The 22401-nt window shown below is 38.7% G+C and overlaps 1 protein-coding gene across 4 annotated transcripts in view; it reads right to left on the reverse strand.

Moving 5' to 3' along the window:
- Nucleotides 1–728: 728 nt before the first annotated feature.
- Nucleotides 729–22401, reverse strand: part of csnk1g1 (casein kinase 1, gamma 1) — a 50664-nt gene continuing 28991 nt past the window's right edge. Inside the window, exons 6-14 of one of the 4 annotated variants that reach the window (XM_088074130.1) lie at nt 21298–21532; nt 21081–21166; nt 20058–20142; nt 19687–19835; nt 19479–19586; nt 17678–17788; nt 13519–13625; nt 9474–9497; nt 729–7370 (exon numbers count right to left, since the gene is read on the reverse strand). In XM_088074130.1, the coding sequence (XP_087930256.1) occupies nt 7316–7370; nt 9474–9497; nt 13519–13625; nt 17678–17788; nt 19479–19586; nt 19687–19835; nt 20058–20142; nt 21081–21166; nt 21298–21532 (960 nt within the window). In that variant the 3' untranslated portion in view covers nt 729–7315. The remainder of the gene's footprint in view (nt 7371–9473; nt 9498–13518; nt 13626–17677; nt 17789–19478; nt 19587–19686; nt 19836–20057; nt 20143–21080; nt 21167–21297; nt 21533–22401) is intronic. The other 3 variants (XM_088074228.1, XM_042491199.2, XM_042491208.2) reach the window with 3 other exon arrangements.

Below are 22401 nucleotides of genomic sequence, written 5' to 3' on the forward strand. Positions count from 1 at the left end.
TTTCACACTATCCTATCCTATTCTATACTGTACTATACTATACTATTCTGTACTATACTATACTATACTATACTGTACTGTACTGTACTGTACTATACTATACTATACTATACTATACTGTACTGCACTGTACTATACTGTACTGTACTGTACAATAGGCCTGATATACTATTCTATACTGTATTCATACTATAATCACTCCTGAAATATTTTATAAGTTGTAATCATTTTATATTTTAAGGCTTGCGAAAAAAAACAAAGAAAAAAAACATAACAGAGAGCAACACAATTTCAACTCAGCAACTCAGAGTCCATTGCATAATTTGACCCCTGAAGAAACAAGTGTGAAGTAAAAATACAGTATTAGGTTTAGGGGTTGGTTTTAAGATTTGTACTATCAGAAATGTGGACTTTCTGAAGAAGAAGAGTTTGACTCAATTGGACATAAAGAAAGGTAAAGATGAATTAATAAAGATAAAATGTTTGTGGCAATTAAGACCTCATAAAGACTATTTAGTGACTTTCATGGTCTAATATTTAGAAAATTAAATTTAAGTCATTCTAAGACTTTTTAAGGACCTGCAGACATCAAACTGAAATCCTGAAACAAGCACCGAGCATCTATGAAGACAAGGAGCTGAATTTACCATCTGTGTATAATTTCATTTAACTCCGAAAACATCATCTGAAGCACTAAATACAAAATCATCTCACAAAAGACATTCCCACAAGGTGGAGAGATCTTTTATTTTACATAAAAAAGGGTGCAAACTGGAGTTTCCCTTTAAGTGTGGAGGGAATAAAAAGTGATTTCATAAGGTTCGTGTGTGACACATTGTATTATATGAATCCAAGGAGGAGAAAAAAACAGAGGCATCTCAGATAAAAAGGACCTTTACCTTTCTGTAAATTAAAAATATGAAACCATAAAAAGAAGAAATGTGGGTCCTTCATTCTTGAAGCCCTTGACTAACTCATTCAAATACATTTTTGAAGTGACATTCATATTTCAACACAATAATATTTATTTACAGTTTTAAGATTTCTCTTAATCATAGCTCTGAGAAATAAAACAAAACCAAAAAAAAAAATAATGCTGAGGGGAGGATAAACTCTTGGAGCTGTACAATTTGATTTTCCACAGTCTGAGAGGAAACAAAAAAAAAATCAAATAATACATATTTTATATGGAATCCCAACAGAAAGAACAAAGAGTATAATTGTGAACTCTGTACAATTTACAATTTTCAAATAATCATCACAATATTGCAGTAAATGTCACCCTAAACCTCTCCCTCAAAGAAAAATATACAGTAAATCCAAGACAATTCTACAGTACAGCAACAAGGAAAAAAGTGCCAGAGAACCCATAAAGACCTAAAGCCGTTCATTCACACTTGAACTGTCCTTTGCTTTGATTACACAGCTTTGACACACAGGAATGTGATTCACACACAACCGAAGCCATAAACACGAGTCTGACCGAAGTGAAGTATCATCGGAAATAATGGGAACTGAGATGGGATGTGCTGTGAGAGGACATGAAGTTATTTATCTTACATGAGGACTGGAAGTCGTAACGTCTCACTGAGCCGACAGTACGCGAGCTCTACAGGTGAGGAAATCCGCTGGAGAGAGAGAGAGGCCGCTCGCTGTCGTCTCCAGATAAGCCATGCACATACGAACCATACAGAGTACTCCTAATATCGCTCTGTACGAGGCCCAGAGAGTAAAAAAACGTAAATACATCAGAGTAATAATTCTATATCTACTGTTACAGCCGGGAGCTTACGAGCGAGGCGACCCACAGTTTAAGAAGCAGATGTGGCAAAGATGATCTGTGATAAAGGTCGATAAAATGGTTTCAATGTAAGAGAAAGAAACCAACAGAAGCATAAAACACTTTTTTTTCCCCCGACTCTCTTTAACAACAACACTTCCTGGTACTGAATTTCTCGAAAATGACAGCGGACACGTCAAGGACACAAGGTGGAATGGTCAAAAAACATTCATTTTTTCCTGGCACAGGTAAAAGGCATGGGCTATATAGTAGTAGTCTCAGGAATGGCACTCGGGGAATTAAGGAGGGGAACGTTGAAGGCTATATAGTCTGGATATCCATCTCACGACACAGAAATACTTTCAACTTTACTTTTCAGGTAGCTGGAACGAAAACAGTCTGAGCCGCTGGAGGGGGAATCACAGGCAGCGGATGTCACAGGTTTGGTGTCTGAGCAAATGAAGCAAATGAAGGATTTCACCGACCACAAAGTACAGTACGGTGATTTTTCACAAAATGTGACAGCTTTAAAGGGAGAGTTTGGATTTTTTTGAAGTGGGTTTGTATGAAGTACTTGTCCGTAGTCAGTGTTTTACATTCAGTAGGCGTCAGATTGCAGGTTCCCAGTTTGGAGAAGCAGGCTGGAGTCTGACACGGACGCTAAGCAATCTACTGCTGCAGATCGTGTCTGAAACAAAACGTGTTTTAGTATTTTAAGTTCAGGTGTATGCTATTTTGAGAGTATCACAGTATCACAGGTAGCACAGGGAAACAGCTTCATCTGTGCTCTCTTAAAAGCCACCAGACTCCGCTGAGAAAAACACTCATTTGAGCTCGTTAAACACAGGAGCTGCTGATCAGCCTCTGCGTCCATCAGTGAGTTAGTTAGTGTTAATCAGGCTCCCACACATTATCAGGGACAACATTTTACAACTTGTCAATGACTTTTCAAGGACCCGTTATGAAAAAACTGCCAGATTTAACCTGATAGTTTTTAAACATGACAAATTCGAAATCTATTCAAACATGATTGCAGCAAGTTGGCAAACCTAAAAGGAGATCGGAAATATGGGGAGAATGCATAATGGTTGTTAAATTGTCCCACATTTACATACGCATATCAGTGCAATATTACGCTAACAGCTACAGAAAATAAGTCAGATTACAGTAACTATTGCATGACACACAACAAAATTCCCAGACTTTTCCAGGGCCGTTAAATGTTATTGTAATCTATGAATTTTCAGTATTTTCCATGAATGTGGGAACCCTGGTTACTGGTCACACAAACTAACAGTTTGAGGCAGTAAACCAACAGCTCCTGTTTTCAGTGATGTTAAATTACTTTGACGAGAGCGATATAATGGCTTCATTTTCCTGTTGCAAATCACTGTCTGCCATTAAGGCTAAGTACTGAAAATATTCTAAATATATTGTACACTTAAGCTGATATTGTTATTTTTAGGTGGGACTGTTTTTATGTGGTAAAAATACGTTTTGTTGCTACCCCAGACACAGCAGCAGATTTCTTAGCGCCCATGTTAGACTCCAAACTGGGGGCGTAACTGACCGACATCTACTGTATGTAATACACTGACTATGCATAAGTACTTCACACAACCCCACTTAAAAAAGTCCAAATTATCCCTTTAACATCCAAACCAACATCTTACTGCAACCAGATAAAAACATGATCCCAACCCTCATGGGGTCATTTAGCGGGCACATGACTCCGCAGGTGAGCCGACACCTGTCCAACACACTCAAGAGGCACTAAGACATCTCAAAGAAATGAATACCTGTCATTCAAATAGCCTGGTTTCCCACCATTCCCCTCAAATCCTATGCGTGGAATTACTATGATAATGACCAAGAAAATAAAAACAAAAAAAAGGTCCCATAGATTTTTCATATTCAAGTACTTTCAATAACACGATAATTAAGACCTCGGACATGTCAGGGGGTGAGAATAAACCGAAAAGCTATACAGTGTAAATACACGCAACAAGCAGGTTTACATACTGATTCATTGAGATAGTTTGCAACATCTACAACATTTCTAAAACATGACGGAGCAGGTCCACAAAACGTCAAATCTAACACTCCGCGATGGAGACAGATTTGTCTCGATTATATTTGTGAACAGATCCACAATCCATGAGACAATGTGTAATCTCGAATATAAAACAGCCTCCATAAATACAAAAAAAGTCTCAAAATACTGTTTTGAAAATATAAAACAGATCTGAATCAAATTTTACAAATAATAAAAAAAAAATCTGTGAATACATTTGATCAATTTGCAAACATATATATAAGTGTGAATATCTTTCTAACATACAGAACTTTGGAAAAGATTCAGATGTTGTTTTCATCTGTGAAACTCAATTTTACACTTTTTATAGTGTTGTTTTTTGGGCTTATTTAATTTGTGAAATTTGTGGTTCCATTTGATACTTGCAAAGCAGTTTTTTTGATTTTACAAATCTTTTTTTGTATTTGTGGAAGATGTTTTATATTTCCACATTACACATTAAAGTAATAATCTTAAACATTTTCATTAAAAAGAATGTCTTTAAGTCACTATCTGTCCACAAATTACGAAACACAAAGGCGATTGAGCCTCTGGCCCACTGATTAAAGTACTGCATTATTTATATATTCTCAGATGTATTAACTGGGTGTCGGCAACAACGTTTGCAGAAAAAAATGCTGTATGAAGTTACTGCTAATGCAAACCAAACATTTCCTTCTGCTGCAGCAGAATTTTCAAGACTGCCACCCGGGTATTATTTCTGTATTTGCAGATCAATTTAACATCTGCAAAACAGTTTTTTGAGTTTACAAATCTTTTTTGTATTTGCGGATGTTGTTTTATATTTACAGAATAAACATTAACAGACGGATTGTCGATCTGTTCATACAGATAATACTGAGACAATTCTATCTCCAAAGCGGTGTGTTAAAATTGATGTTTCTGTTTTGCAAATATTTAACAGATCTGCAAATACAGAAACAAATTCCACAAATTCAAAAATATCTGTGAATACATTTAATGACTTTACAAATAAATTAAAAACATTTGCGAATGCCTTCCTAACATTTACAGCTTTGTGACCGATTGTCGTTGTATTTGTGAATCTTCTACACTTGTGGATTTGCATTTCTCGCACACCAAGTTTTTTTTTTTTTTTTTTAAATTTGTGGCATTTGTTTCTGTATTTGCAGATCCGTTTTATATTTGTTAAATAGTTCTGTGAGATTTCAAATATTTTTTAGTATTTGTGGAAGTTGTTTTATACTTTGAGATCACACATTAACACATAGATTGTCAATCTGTTCACACAAATAAGAGACAAATCTATCTCCATACTCTGCTGAGAAGTTACTCATCTAGGACTTGCGTGCGTGCGTGCGTGCGTGCGTGCATGTGTGTTATTGTGTGTGTGCGCGCAGAGAGGAAGGGGTGATGAGGAGGGTGTCATGGCACAAATAAAAGGAGTGGGCGGGGATAAAAGTCAATTTAAAGTGTATTCCCTGCACCCTTTAGGAAAAGGCCTTGCACATGAGGCAGCTACAATTAAAGTAAATAAGCACGTTTAAAGTACAGTTTTAAGAAGGCAGGGTCTCGTCAGGGAAAGCCGGGGTCAACAAATGTAGTGCAGTCATGGTCTCAAGCTTTTTTTTTTGTTACCCTCTCTTTCCCCATAAAACCATGGCTATTTGGAATGGAAAATAATTGCATTCAAAACAAAAAAAAATTCACATTAGCAAGATATAAAATAAAAAAATAAAACACCTATGTACGGTAATTCACTCTCTGTTCGGAGGATAGGCAAGGTGACACATCGAGGATTTTGTTTCAAGGCAGTCCTCCATGACACTAAAATAAAAATGGTATGGACACGTTCACTTATCCACCCTCGATCATGTTTTCTCACGCCGCGTCGAGGTGAAGAGGGACCGATGGGTTCAGCAGAGTCGTCCAAACTTAAAATCATCACTTTGCAGCTCAGGGGTCTTCAGACTGGACACGCGGGGTGGGGGTGCGTCTTAACACAGATTATTACGCCAAATCTTCCATTTGGCATCGCTCTCTCTCGGGAATACATCCTCAGTGTTAACAAGGGAAGTCATTAACTGCTCTAGCTGGGAAACCGTCCGCAACTTTGGGCTTTATCATACAAGCGACCCCAAAAATTGCAAATCTCGCAACCATCATGCTGCCAGCTTGTTTCTCCAAGTGGTGATGAGATGTGGTGGTCTGTTGGTTGGTTGGGGTTAAGGCATTGGACAGTCGAGAGGCTGTGATTCGATCTCCAAAAGCACATCACGCCAGTTTCTCTTGTCGCTCCAAAGCAACGTCCCCCAGTGTCTTCTGGTGTAGAGTCCATCACATTATTAAGATACTCTCACCCTTAAATCCACTTTGTTTTGGTCTTTTCCTCTTTTAGACATTGGTCTTTAACTGCAATTTCCTTCCCATGCGCATGACAGATTATATAAACGCTCCAAAGTCATTTACGTCTCTGTCCATACATTCAGTGTGTATGTTTTTAGAATTAGTAAGAAAACTGGTGGCAACCAAGAAGATAAATAGCATAAATAGCATTTTTTTCAGCCCCATGTACAAGTTGCTGCTCATTATCACAAAGCCGACAGGAGCAAAACTGCATGTGAGTCAAAAAGAGACTGTAGTGTGTTTTTCGACAGCGGCGTGGTTAAGGGGAGTGCTTTAACCAAGCAGCGTGAGCAGAAATCGTCCTCAGAGAACACAGTGCAGGAGGCGTCTCTGGTATCTTCTGTTCTCTCAGGGCCCCGAGGGGTCCCAGTGCCAGGGTTGACCTCTTTGGAGGAAAAAAAGTGCAGGGGCCAAATGGCAGACTGATGCTCTGTGTGCCTGAAGGTAGGCGGTTTATGCTCCTGGCTCCACATTTGTTTTCAGGTTTACATTCAGTCCCACATCAGGAGCAACCAGAAGGGCTTTGTGTCAAAATGAGTTAGCAGAACTAACGAGGGGCGAACCGTTTTGAACTGGAGACTTGACAGAAAGGGGGAATGAAAACATGATTTTGTGAGTCAAACAAAGAAATCATAGTAGGCTGAAGGTGGCAAGATTTCACAGGAAGATCTGTCATTTCCTTTGCCATACCACAAGAGAAACAAAAAATGCCAAAAACGAGGAGTGAAAAATACAAATGCTGGATGTCTTTGGGAGATGAGAAAAAAAAAAATCTGCAAAATTCCACCAAAAAGGTTCCCCGTTTGGACGACTGGCCTGCAAAACATTCCCACACATCTCGGAGAATGAAAAAAAAGAACCAAAACATTTTTTAAAAAAAAGGACTCCCATCAAAAGACACAAGCGTCTCGTACATCTCAACAAACCATTTTGAAACGGGTCCCTCCAGAGAACAATTCAATCACGATGTTTAAGTTGTCTCCCTCTTTTATTCTGAATGGGACCTCATTGATTTCTGAAATCGCAATCAACTGAGCCGGACACTCGGGGCATTTCAGGCCGGTGGTGGATGATCATTTGTGCCTCGGCGTGTTCTTCTTCCGTTTTCGCTTAAAGAAACAGCAGCACCTGCGGACAGAGACAGACATTAAACGGATATGTAGGCGAGGGAGACTCTAGATGAAGCAAAAAAGAAACAACAAACACGGGCGAGCTGTTTAAATTAGTGTTGAATATCAGAGGAGCTGAATTTGAGTCTTCCAAATGTGGACAGACTTTTGGATCATAATAGTGAGAACTGCAGCTGGCAAAAAGTTTGATTAGTAAATCATTAGCATCAAGAACAAGGTGGACGCACTGCCATCCACCAAGTGTTTGCATGCTTCTTCACCTTCACTACAAACTGCTGCAGTGACTCTGAACATAATATTTCTCCTATGCAAAACAAAAAAAATGGAGCAGTGCACACAAAGAGCACAAGACATGGTGAGCCTGAATGGTCAATAAAAACATACAAAGACAAGAAAAAAGCTGTGGATCAAGACATAGGACAGTGACTGGGTTCTCTTAGATTAATTCAGTAAAAACGAGTAATGGTGCACCATGCAACAAGAGTTTAAAGACCTTTAATCTGAAGCCAAATGTCTGCTAAAAGAGTGATTGCTTATTAATATTATAAGGGCTCACAAAAAGATTTTAGGCAATGTCTGCTATACAAAGATATTTTTGAAAACAGATATTTTCCTCTTTGATTTGGCTTTTTGTTGACTCGCACAAGGCTACTAGGGTAGAGGTACTAAAACAGTTGTTTTTTTAAAGCGCCTTTGAAAATGGAAATTTTTCAAAACTCTGGTTACTGTTTATCTGAGTGGACACGTAGCGTTGGAAAATGCTGACATTATCTCCTTTGTGCATGTCCGTTATTGCTTTGTGTTATGTTTGAAACTACAACAATGTGGCTAACTTTTTGTAAGCACTACTTGGACTGCAGAATGATTACTTTACACCATAAAGAAGCATTTCACCGACATAAAGAGGATCCTCTCATAAAACTAGGCTGTTGTGCATTAGAAAGACGCAAATACTAATTGGAGCTTCATGACCAGAGAAAAAAGCAAAAAGGACGGTGGCATTCGCTTTTGCTCAAGAGGCAGAAAACCTACAATTATAACAATGCAATAAACGCTCCTTCTGATGGGTGACATAATGCGAACCTCGTCCATGTGACATAATGGCGGCCAACTGGTAACAATCTTGTACTACAGTTCCTGAAAACATTTGAGGTGAGAAATAGGCAATGCAGTAACATAATCTTGGTGTATGTTTGATCAGTGATCTCTGTATTTTTGGCCTCGGTGTCTTTTTCTCTGCATTATTTAGGCACTGGTTAGAGGGAGGGAAGTTAACCACAGTTTATCTACACATACGACTCACACTGTTTTGCTACAAAGCTCATTTAAAATTGGCAAAATATCCCTTTTTACATGGTATTGCTGCACTACTTCATGGATGAAAAAAGTCACCTGCTGCACCCCATGTTTTTTCTCCACTTCAGCGCTGAGGTTTCATGTTCACCAAAAATGACAGTTTTGGATCAAGACCAGTCAAACCAATTTTCAGAGGGAGACTTCCTTCTTTTACGAACTTTATTAATCGTAAAATTGGATTGGGAATCAACAGTGTTGAGATGTACAGTTGGTGTTTTGGAAAAAGTAATGTTAGCCTATACAATTTGATACCTTTGTGCTGAGGTTAGACTGCTAAAGACAGCCAAAGTATTTGGGACTGTTTTTGCGCTCTAGTATGGCGACAGTGTAAAATAATGGTCGTGTGGACAGAAATAATTTGTAAAACCAAAGGGGAAAATATCAGTTTTTTTAAAAATACCCATATATGCGTAGACAGGGCCTTAGTTAGCTTTTATCAAAGCACTTCTTGTTTATTCTTTCTGCCCTGATGTGACATCGAGTTTTAAGCTGCCTGCCTACAAGGCAGCACTGTTTACAGAATTATTTACTCATTTGTCACTTAACCTCGAGCAGTGGTGGAAAAAAGGCAGAAAAAAGCAGAGTGTTTTTCACATAGTAGACAGTGTTCTCAGGAGTTTATGGCACTATTGCTCCAGTGAGAGTCTAGTTAAAAACTGTAAACGATAACTCCACTGGGCCCCAGCCTAGGCTGGTCCACTCCCTGTCCCATGAGTCTGATGTGGACGAGCAGAGAGGGACTCACCACAGGTTGAGCATTTTCACGCAGCTACAGAAGAAGAGAGAGGAAAGAGTGTAAAGAGAAAAGAAAGATAGATTAATACAGCAAGACCAAGATGATGGGACTGGGCACATGCCACACAAAACATGCACACGAACACACCAACAGGACGCCAGTGGACACGGAGAGGGAACGTTTGAAAAGGTTAAAGGAGAAAAGATTACAGAAAAGGTTACAGAACATCTAATCTGCAGCTCCTGTGTTTAGCAGAGAGCAGGAGCAACGTTCATTTGGGTCGATTATTTCTCGCTGAATTCCTGGTTATGAGGGATGCTGCAGTATCAGAGTATGTGGTGTAATGTAGGCTACATTTGCAATAAAAATGTGCGTTTAAAAATCCTGTTTTAAAAATTACTTTGTCTGCTTCCTAAAAAAATCAGTTGATTATGATCCAGTTTCTTTGAAAACACCCAAAATAATGGAAATAAGTGCAGGATTTGGTTGACCGAACTTTTCCAAATATTCACTAATTTTCTGTGTTAAATCCCTTATAACTATTTTTTAAACGATTACGCCAAGTTTAAAGGGGCATTTCAATACTTTTCAAACTGAACCCTATTATGTTCTTGTGTCTAAGTGACTAATAGAAACAACAATTTTTAAAATTGGTTCGGTATTGAGTCAGAGGGAGAGAACAATCTGAGCCTGTCTGTGGCAAAAACAAGCACCTTTAGTGAATATAAGGTGACAGGGTGCACAAATGCCTGGAGCGGTTACACTGCAGCCTGTTTTGCAGCCGCCAAATGCGACCCTCTCACTCAATACTGGACCAATTTAAAAAATTGCTGTTCACAGTAGTCACTGAAATATCTGAAAAAAGGTCTATTAAAAATACTAAAGTAACGCTTTAAATGCCTCCGCTCATAAAGACTTCAGTCGTGCAAATCATTTGCTAGGAAATATCTGTTAATACTGTCCAATAAAAAAGCAATCAGTTATGTAAACAGGAAGTCATTGTGGCATCACAAGCCAAAAAAAAAACTTCCACAAATATGCTTAACAAGGTCAAAATATACATTAAGTATAACAGTAAAGCCTTTGTAAATGAAGGAGTGATTTAAAAAATATTCACATATTTGGATGTTTGGTAATTTAAAGTAAATAAAGATCTAAATGCAGTGTACTGTTTCTACTGTATAATCTAGAAGTCAGATGGAGGACGCATAAATGTATATAAGAATTTTAACAACTGTAGATTATAACATCACTAATATTAGCCACAATTCAAAGTACATTTAACCTGATCCTGCACAGACTGAAAATTATTTATTGTTCAACAGTAAGAAGCAAATTTCTGCCCATGAATGCTAATAAAAAGATGAAAGAGCCAACAATACATGTGGCATTAATTCACCATGGGAACCCGATATTCCCTCATATGCAAAACATTAATTAAATTGCATCAGATGCAGGATTTGCATTCATTACTTCATGTTCTTATATCACACATCAGCTCGTCTGACGAGGTATCAAAGAGACTGGCAGCGAACACGCCAATCATCATATCAAACAATAGTGTGAATGGAGACAACAGGAGGAAGAGGCCCGTCATCTCGGTAGAAATAGAAACGATCGCAGATTAAAGTGAATGAACCTCTGGGAGATTCATGAGGAGCCTCAGCAGAGGAGAATCATCTTTTACAGCAGCTTTGATAAAAACTCTGGTGGGAAAGATGGGAAGTAAAATCCCTGATATGTTTCATAATGACTCAAAGAGAGCTGAACTGAAAATAAATTCACTGATAGCCGTTTCATGTCAAGGCATACAAAATGCATTGTGATACACATTATCACATCATGATAACCATAATATATTACAATGCTAATGGATGAAATCTACAGTCTACTTTAGGGGGGAAATGGAGTTAACTGTGCTAATATTTTGCTTTTAGAATAATTTTCCCCATTTAAAATACTCAGCTGACCCAATGATAAGTGACCATACATTACCTGCTTGGTGGAATAATTATTCAGCACTGACTTTCAAGTTAAAATCAGCTTACTTATTTTGTGGAAACTTTGTAATTAAACACACAACTGAACACAAACACATTTGTTTGAATAAAAGAAATGTTCTGCTGTTTTAATTGTTCATTTGCCAGTTGCGGCATACTTCTACACCTAGTATTTACTGAGAAAAAAAGTGTTAAGTAGTACATATTATGGGGTGAGGCAGGGTTGACATTTTTCTGTAGTTCGGCCCAGGGGGCGCCCTGGTTCCCTCCTCAAAAGCCTATAGGATTTTCCACTGGATTTTGAATTATTGCAGAGAAAAACCTCTGTGGCAAACAAACGTTTATGATACATACATGATATATTCTGCAACATAACTTTCACAAATGACTACCACTTTAATCATTTTTGAAGCATAAATACTACGTTAGGCTATAAATGAAGTACACCACAGTGATGTGACTTTAAACTCACCACATCGAGGTTGTAAAGCCGTGTGTGGCATAATGATGTTCTATAGTTTCACTTAGCCATTTGTTAGCAACTCTCTTTGTTAGGACTCATGAATGCTTAAAAACATTAAGGGTGGGGTATTTACTGATGTATTTTACACCACAGGACAAAATGTGAAAATATCTTAAGCTTGTGTTAACCACAGATCTTACATCAGGCATCTAACCAAAAACCAGTTCAAAAAACCTATCACCTTTGAGATGAGGGACCCAGGAGTGCTAAAATGCCAACTGATTTTCGCAGTTTAGGACTCATTCCTGCATCTTTCTATTTAGTTATGACAACACTGCCAGTGACGCCTCACATTTCCTTTAAAAAGCGGTTGTTATGAGGCCTGGTAAAGTCAATCTTGGCTGCACCATAATAAGAAATATTTCTACCACAGCCTTGCACCAGTGAATAACTGGGCTGACCCGCGCTATTGTGGTGCTACTGACTCGGACCCGACCAGGGCGGTCTCCTTCTTTAAATCCAAGCTGAACCTTAGAATTAAATGATTGGCTCAATATAAATGTGATTGTGTTAGCGACAAGCACCATTTTTAAATGTCTCAGTATGCATAGCTCTCAGTACTTTGTAGCTTTTAACTAAATCTCTATATTTTGGAGTCACGTTTCACTCTCATGTGTGTTGTTTGTACTTTTATCAAAACACAAAGAGCCTCTAATTTTATCTGCAAAGTGCTTATTTTCTCCATTCATATATATAAATATATATATTTTTGTCTTAGAGAGTTGTGCGTCTCAAAAGAGCTCTTCTCAGTCAGCTGAACCTCGTGACATTCAGCCAGCAGCGCAGTTTTATCACAGTGGGCGGCCAGCCATGCAGCATGGCATCACTCCAGCTGCTGGCACTGAGGACTAACACCAGTAGTCGTTTAGCTGGTGCTACCAGCTCCAAGATGAACTGAATGAAACCAGTGCTAATGACAGTGGTTACCATGTTTTTTCTCCACGTTTGACTCTCAAAGAGAAACAGAAGTGACGGATACGATGATATCATGTGCATAATCTTTGTCCATGTGACTAAGTTGCCACATGGACAATCTGGTGAGATCTGGCTGCTACATTAATACGCTGACGGGATCTGCACTGCATTGATCATTACTGGAACTGTTAAAGACATGATGTTCAGGTTGAACAACAGTGCCGTGTTTCTTTCAGATGGTCAAGCTGTTAGGATATAAAATCCTCAATGGCTGCTAGCTGTGTTAGGGGTCAACAGCTCGGGCAGACTACAGGCAGAGAAGCTGAATTAGCTCTGACTGAGAAGTTAATCGACATTTGCTTTCTTTCTTTTTTTTTTTTTTAAAAAAAAATCTAATTGAGGGAACAGCATGGCGACAGGCAGCAGTCAGGATCAAAACTCCACACAGTCAGACAGAAGATACGAGGGGCAGGAGCAGGATGACAGCTGGGGGCTGCCACGATTCAACAGCATAGCATAAAGTGGTGAGAGAGAGAGACAGAGAGAGGAAGAGCGGGAGAGAAAGGAAGCGACAGATGGACATGGAGGAGAGGTGTGGCGGGTGTATGACACATACTTGGCCTCGTCGACCACTTCCACCTCTGCCTGAGCTGTAATGGGAGCGTTGGAATGAGCTGCCAGTGGATCGTCTGCGTTCAGCTCTCCGTTGGTCGAGCTGACCACCTGTGGCACAGATGGGTGTTACTTCAAAAAAACAGTTAAGACGTTGGCTTGAATCACTGTGACAAACCGGTCCTGCTGTGATGGAGAGTCTCTCTGGATAAAAACTAATGTATGAATGTTGCTTTACCACCATTGCCTCTTCTATGGAGCACGGCAGAAATCATCAATAACACACAAAGCACATCAGCATGTGTTAACTACTTTTTTTTCTTGCTTGTATCTTGTATCCATAGCTACCCTGATTGTGATCAGTGTGTCTCCCTTTAATACTGTCACAGCCATTTCAAGAAAAATTGGAAAACTTGAAAGTTAGTCCAAAATGGCAACAAGAGATGGGTGGAGAACCATGAAAATTATGCAGTGGGATGGTGCAAAAACTGCAAAATCTTTATCTCCACCCATAAATTACTTGTTAGCAGATAGTCTGGCTCGCAGTGTGTTAGCTTTGTCCAAAACAAATCCCGCTCTTCTTGCGTGCGAAGAACGATTCTTGCCAGTAACTATAGCTGACATTAATAATTCCAATAATCTGCTAATCTGGGGTGTTTTAATTTGGTGTAGCTTTGCTGCAGTTCCACCACTATCAGTCTAAATTGTACAGAACAAACTTCAAGCTTACTTCTTTTTAAATGTGTCAAACCTAATTATACAGCTTTTAAAATCCACTTTCTAGCCTGTAATACAGTATAGAAGAAACCTAACATAAACCTTTTTCAGAAAAGAAAGACATAAATGCACAGCTAGACATCAAACAAACAACCACCGACAGACAAATATAAAATTACAGTATTCAAACATAAACTACTGATGGTTGTCCCATTCACCTGTAGAAAAAAGGCATTATATTTTTTGTAAAAATGTGTATTTTGGGTGCACAGGCGTGTACAGTGTTCACCTTTGTTAATCTCTGCTGTCCTGATATCATTCAATTCCAGTCATGATGCAACAGTGTAGACAATTTTCCTGGAGATAAAACTGCTGTAAATTGTTGAAATAACTTGCTTAGTTTCATTCAAATTACTGCAACTAACATAGTTTATTTGCCTGATATCAGACAGAATGGTTAACTTTTTACACTCCGTTTCGATCTTCAGTCAACTCGAACTCAGTTGAGAGGGTGGACTCAAAGGTCTGGATCCAAGCAAATAATTAGACTTTGCACAGATATATGAGACCTTTGTTTTGAGGGTCACATGACTGGCAGAGGTACTGGAGCGACTGCAAGCTGGCTTTTCTGTGTTCTGACCGTCAGTCAACCACAATGTCTGTGTGCGGCATAATTTAGAAGTCCTACAGACCACCACTGTCTGTGGGTTTGACTCAATGTTATTTAATGAGCTAACATAAAAATATATACATTTTTATATGTAGAGAAGTGAATGCAAATGACATTTGTTTTTCTTTGGTCCTTATGCACAGCATTGTGTTTGGGATTGCCTTCTTCATTATCTGCCAATTCTCCATCATGATATCCCCAACAGTGTTAGAATCTGTTTTTCTGGGTGGCCCCACACATTAAAGAGTTTCAGGAAATGTTTCAAAAGATAAACTGTACATATGTTTGCATGGAGATCCATAAAGAGCCAATAATCATTCTATTGTATACAGAAATGTAACTATTTCAGCCACCTTCATATAACCTCATAAAACAGAGTGAAACTTATAGCTAATGATGATTCGTAAGCTAAGGACTCATTTATGCTCAACATTGGATAGGTATAGGGACATAGAGGGAGCCTTCTGAACGTACTCTGCATTCATGTCATTTGACCTGTGCCAGTTTTCTTAAAGCTTATTGAAGCGGACAAAATGGAGAAATACCAATAGAAATTGTGGCGGCAGTGTAGTGGTCAAGCAAGATACTTCTGTACGATACCACAAAGACATTTTAAAAATGGCCCAATGGAACAAAACGGTTATATAATGAAGAAATTATTTGTTCCCATGTTGCAATGTATTTAACAGACCACAGCCATCTACATCGCTGCCTCTGTTTAAAGGTATATTATTACAACCTTCCACATTGTCGCCATGCTTACTGTTGTCAGAAACTTTTGTGTCTGCCCTCTACTGCCAAGTAGTGGATGTGTCTATGCCAAGATGCATGGAGGTATGAGGACAGTATAAAGGAGCCTTAACAGTATAATAACTAAGCTCGCTGTCATTAGCTCTGCTCCCTCAGTTAATCTTACAGCCATCATCTTGCACAATGAATCATTTTCTCTACCTTTACATGACTCATCCTGCACTGAGAGTCCAATCTGAGCTTAAAAACATGTTTCTACCAATAAAAAAACAACCAGGAGAAATTGCCTAAGTGAACCTACATGGCTGAAATATCTACTGATGTGCGGCAAAGTACAAGTCTCCACACTGTTTTAACATGAATGGCAGTCAATAGTGTTTAGTAGAATAGCCAGAGATCTACTAAAGCCCACACTGTACACACCTATACAAACAGAGCTTGTTACAGAGACAAGCTTGGGTAATGGCAAGTAGTCAAAATTACACCAGGATGTTCTTTTTAACATAATGACCCTTTATGACTAAAGAGCATGCACTTAGCCGGCTAAGCCAGGTCACCCTGCCATGCAAGAGGCTTCTTGATCTTGCAAGGAATGTCTGAGTGCCATGAAGAGTTGTAAGATCTGAGATCAACCAGGGCTGCTGTTCGTAAAGCTAAATCACATTTTCACCATCTGGGGTGGGTGGCACCAGATGACATGCTTATGGTGGTGCAGAAAAATAACATTTCCCAGCCAGGGGTAAAAGGGGTGGGGGAGGTACATGGTTACAGATCTGTCTCACTCTCAGGCTGAAATACAAAATAAATGTTGTGTCCTGGTAAAATGTTTGTTATCTACTATTGTTCATTTACTTGTAAACCAGAAATGGCAACTGCTTTCAGAAATACCAATAACATTCAGCAAATACAATTATTTGGAATTATGTGAATTGCAGTAAATTAAATACATTTTCCCATGTTTTTGTTACAAAGTTTATAGTGAGAACAACATTTATTGAAATTGGTCCAGCACTGACCGAGAGCGCTGCAGCCAACAGCTGCAAAAAAAGGCTGCAATGTAACCACTAGGGGCATTTGCGCCCCGTCAATTTACATCTATTAAAAGTGCTTGTTTTTTGCCACTGATTGGCTAAGATTGTTGTAAGTCTGACAACATTATGTCAAAAAGCCCTACAGAGACAGACCTATAAGTCAAAGAGTAAAATCTTTTATGCTTTACCAGAAACAGCACTGAAATTGCAATTGCTAAACCCAGCACACTCCATTTAAATAATAATTTTATCATCATAAAACCAACTTCATTTATTGTTGACAGAAACTAAATACAACTCCCTGCTGTCTTGGTTTGTCTTTACACTGTTCCAAATATCATTAACTTTGCTTTGGTTGAAATTGACCCTTTGCGATGTGAAAATATGCTCGCTCTATTAATGCTAAAATCATACCGTCAATATGCCGTATATATACCGTTTATTTGTTGGAGTCTGGTTGGTTAAGCAATGGCAATTTCACGGCTGTTTCTGGTCAAACAAAAGGATCTTACTCTTGGGATCCTTCCCATAATGTTGTTAGACACTCAGAATAGGAATCTGAGCCTGTCAGTAACAAAAGCAACCACTTTTAGGGACGTAGATACAGGGTGCACGTTGCCCTGAGTGGCTACATTGTCGTCTGTTTCATCATCGTCGGCTGGAGCTGTCTTGCTCAATACTGCACCAATTTCAAAAATTGCTGTTCCAATTAGTCACTTATACACTTGGGTATATAGGATCCATGTTTAAAAAAAAAATCTAAATAACCTTTCTAACCCTTTCTTAACAGGAACCAAAAATGCCATGTGCCAAATGAATCAGAATTTGCACATGCCAATGTTTCTTTAAAAGCTGGCTCAAAATATTCAAATGACACACCTGAATATTATTAGGTTTTTAACTTGAAACATTATTCTGTATTACATCCTATGAGACAGATCTGACTCCATAGAGATCAGGTGGGGGCTGTGGTTGATCAGGTGAGGGGTGTATACCTGCACTGAGCCCCCGTGCCTGTCCGCTGCCAGGTGGGAGGTCAGATAGGAGGAGTTTGCTTGGCGTGTGGGCTGCACCTCCCATGCTCCTCGTCGATCTGAGACCGCTGTCTGCTCAGGAGTCGGGGGCGTCGGTGATGGGAGGGGAAGTGGGATTGGGGGGAGGTGCGATGGGAGAGGGTTGGGGTGGTGATGGAATAATTGCATTAGGAAAGATGGATGTGCGAGGCCAGGTACCATGCAAAGCAGCATGAGAAATGAAGAAGAAAAAAAATGTAACAAAATAAAAAAAGTGAATCAAAATCAAAGCAAGGCTTCAGCCAAAGAACTGAACCAGAAACTAATGAGCCTGAAGCCAAACGGAGGTAAGCTTTGGCCTCAATCTCATTACACTTAAATAACACAAATTAAACCTAAATCATTGAACAAGGTTTTAAAAATGTTTTAAGTATTTTTTTTCTGTGAAACAAGTCATTTGTTTGACTAGCTGTCCTTATAAATGCAATTAACAACAGTATTCAAAGTATTTATACAACAGTACAACAAAATGTAGAGAATATTCAGCTCACTGAAAAATGTCTGTAATTGGCAGAAACATTCAAATGACTTTATCCCCCCAAACCTTATATGGAGCCTTTGCACCATTGCTCTGAAACTAAAACATGTGCAAGGGTGAACTGTAGTCCCTGGGAGATGCAGGCCAGAAAACCACTAATAAAACACACCTGCACTGACAACCACAGCATATTTTCTGATGGTTTTTCAAAGAAATCAAATAATTCCTCCTTCACTATTCCACTTCAATGTAGTAAAGTATGTGTATGTTTCTAAAGAATTATCTCAGTTATCCTCATCCTTGTGGGCTGCTGTCAATCAGTGGAACTCATTTCAGTTTCCGGTCTGTAATATTTGTCATCTTCTTAAAAAAAAACAACAACAAAACAAATACTTAACACTCAATCTATCAAAAGAGATAATTAAAGATGAACTTATTGCAATTTTCTTAGTCAACATTTAAAGGTCAGACCTGCCGATTCTATTTCAATTTTTTTTCTTTAATGGAAAATTCAATTGTATGTTCACAATAAAAATTGACTGTTAAATATTTTTTACATTTTTGACAAATCTGCACTAGATTACATGACCTTCTCTCACTCAAACTCAAAATAAAAAGTGCTCCATATGTAATATGTAAATAAAATTGAACTAAAGATAAATTGGCAGAAGAGCCGATCACTACAATTACTCCGAGCATAATGCATGAGGAAATATTACAACTTCTCCCCAATGTGCTGTATAAGTCACTAAATGTGTCGCTAGCTGCCTTTTAGAAATAAAGTCACTAGGAGGGAATGAGAACAGGTTGCAGCAGCAGTTCTTGTCTGTGGTGCTGTGTGTGCGACGTGAACCACTGTGTGGCTACTGCATGTATGTTTCATCAGCATCGGATCGGTTATGTCTGAGACTGAGTGGACGGTCACCGGTTATAGTCATTAAAGCTTAAAATCAGCTGATTCCGGTCACCAGTTGATCAATTGGCGCATCTCTAGAAATAATAGCTTTCATAAAATCTTAAAAACTTAAAAGGCAGATTAGCTTTGATTGGTAATAATGACGAGGTCTTGATATAACTGAAGAATCCAGAGTTGTTCATAATGTTGTCTAACAGGTTCCCTTATTTACAGGTCAAGTTTATTAAGGGTTAAACCGGAGATTAATGCTTTGTGGATATCTCTGCAAGCGGGGGTGGGTGGGTGTGTACCTTATATAAAAATGTCCGACTGTAATGAAAAGTACGTACCTGATTTCTGATTGGTGGGTGCTGTGATGGCCGGTCTCTGTGAGGATGGCTCTCTCTCGTCACAGCAGAGGCTCCAGAGTCTATATGGACAGACCCCACTGGTGTGGGCTGAGAGGAATAATCATCGGTTAAATGCTGTGCAGTAGAGCAGCTTGCTAAAAGTCATTGGCCGACTTAAAATGCATCTGTCACTATGTGGGTCACTTACTATCTGCCTGCCAACCCAGTCGTAAGTGTAGTCAAAGGTGTATCCTTTTCGCTCAAACAGTTCAGTGAACAGAGTCCGCAGATATTCATAGTCAGGCTTTTCAAAGAAGTCCAACCGTCTCACATATCGCAGGTAGGTGGCCATCTCCTCTGAATTAAACAAATTTAAAGAATTAAATGATGTTTTACCCTTCAACATACAGTAGATACTATAATTCTAAACATGGAGTGGGCTGAAATTCTAAAACACCTTATTTGAAAAAGTCTTGTAAAAAAAGGTCAAATCACAGCCAATCTCTATGTAATGATTCAAAGCTTTAGAGTCTGATCTGTAAGTACATTACAGATAGATCACATCATCAGAATGAATACCTGGGAAGTTTTCACAGAGGACCTCGATGGGAGTGTTTCGTTTTGTGTCTCCAATTTTCTGGTATCGTTCTTTCAACGTGTCGGCCTTCAGGAGTATTAAAATAGAAAGATACATATGAAACGGTTCTGCAGTCGAACAAGCATCAATCAGAATTATATCAAAACACATTCTTAGATTGCAAATGTTATTTTTATGGCCTAGGAAAGTTTCATCAATATTTGTGTTCTCTAGTTTCTCAAAGCCAGAAACTAGAGAAGAGTCTCAATCTTGTGATGTTACAGGGTTTAAAGTCTGCAGCTGCCCAACAGACAATTAATGGGAGCCTGATTTCATGGACCCACAGGTTTGTTTTCTTATTCATCCCCAAATGAGCTTTATTCTGTCATAGTGTTGTAATTTCTAGAGTAAAAAAAATGTACCCAAACACTGAGAACATAGTCCTAGGTGCTGTCAATGTCCATTTTTCCATTTTTATTCCATTTGGGAGACATTTGTTTATTTTTAGTAACATTTTTGGACGACCTTGGACCATAGAGATACAGGTATTAATTTTTTTTTATTTTTATGATTTTATTTGACAATTATTAATTTTGAACATGGACATTGTTCCCCTTTAATATAAATCGTATATCTTTGTACTGACTGGTCAGAAAAAAATCTTAAATCCTGACTGTACAGTTCACTGGATTACACAAAGTGACCGTTAATATCTAAATCATACCATCACTACTTATTTCTCTTTGGCTGTAGCCATATTGTTTAATACTCAGTTAGGACTGAAGTGGAGAAGAAATCACTGATAACTGAAAACTTTATATTTACAATCTGTCACTAGTAATAATAACAAATATGGATGCAAAACTGCACATTAAACAATGATACTGATGTGATGATCAGATCATGATTTTAAGGTTGCAGACTGTCATGAAATCATGTCAGCCCCAAGATGCTATTTTATTAATGAATGTTTTTCTACATAGTATAAAAAAGGATGTTGTACCACTTCCATGTACTTGGCATACCTTCAGTCCTTGCCATGGTAGACTCCCACGCAGGAAATACATGAACATGTGGCCTAAGGCCTCCAGGTCGTCTCGCCGGCTTTGCTCTATATCAATGGATGTGACAACATTTCACTGAGAAACTTCAAGAATATAAGCATCAAACAACATTACATAATAAGAATGTCAGAACACTTCAGAACCAAAACAGAAACACAAACTTTGAAACTGATCTCACCTTTGCCTAAATGTGTATTGATGGACATATATCGGGCAGTGCCGGTCAAGCTCTTATGCTCCCTGTATGGAATGTGTTTTTTGGTCTCGGGATCGATGTACTCTTTGGCAAGACCAAAGTCGATGATGTGGATGATGTGTTCCTTTTTGTTCCCTTGTCGTCCGATGAGAAAGTTTTCAGGTTTTACATCTCTATAGATGAGGTTTTTAGAGTGCACGTACTCCATTCGAGAAATCTGGCGAAGAGGAATACAGCCGAGTCAGCAAAAAGGAACATAATCGCAAACCCATCCAGACTCAGCAAAACAGGAATCAAGATGTCAAAATTACTCAAAAGTGACATTTTAATGAAAGTTGACTGCTGCAATATGTCAGTCTTCTCATAAACATTGTGATACAGTATTGACTGAGGACTTGATGTCAGCATTATTACACATTAAACAACACGTAGATCCAACCAGGCAATCTGATCTGTAAACCACATATTTAGAACAGCAACACTGCAATTTCCCAAAAAATTTTTTTGAAAGGCTAAGCGCAACAAATATGGATTAAAGCATAATATTTCTTATTTGAAATCATCTCTATTGCTAGGTTGTTAGGTTCGGCCTACTTGCTGGAGTAGTAAACTAGGTTTCATGACACAGGAGTCTACTGACATGACTGATTTTTTCCAGTTATTAGTCAGACCCCATGTGTTTTTTTTCCCCCATGGAAACAAAGATAACACTAGCACTACTTGTGCCCGCCAAAGTTAAAACATCTGCTAACATGTATTTATTTTATCAAAATAAAAAAACATGCCATCATGTATTGATTTTATCGGAATATATATACTATTTGGTTATTAACTGCACCTCTCGGAGCACAGCACATACTCTGGGCACAGACAGAGCAGCAGACAATCAGGCACAGTGATGTGACACTTAACCGTTCATTGCACCAGGTCTGAAAGTTATACTTTCACGCTCTCTGCCACAGCTCCTCATCACATTCATTGTTCTGGTCAGCACTGACCGCGCCAAAAGATAAATTATCCACCCTGCAACTGCTGCTGAGGAAAAAAAAAGCTGAAAGAGTTCACCTGCGCTGCGTTTGTGGAAAA

Source organism: Plectropomus leopardus, chromosome 1, assembly GCF_026936395.1.
Source record: "Plectropomus leopardus strain MGB_pleo_1.0 chromosome 1, ASM2693639v1, whole genome shotgun sequence".
NCBI classification, from domain to species: domain Eukaryota; kingdom Metazoa; phylum Chordata; class Actinopteri; order Perciformes; family Serranidae; genus Plectropomus; species Plectropomus leopardus.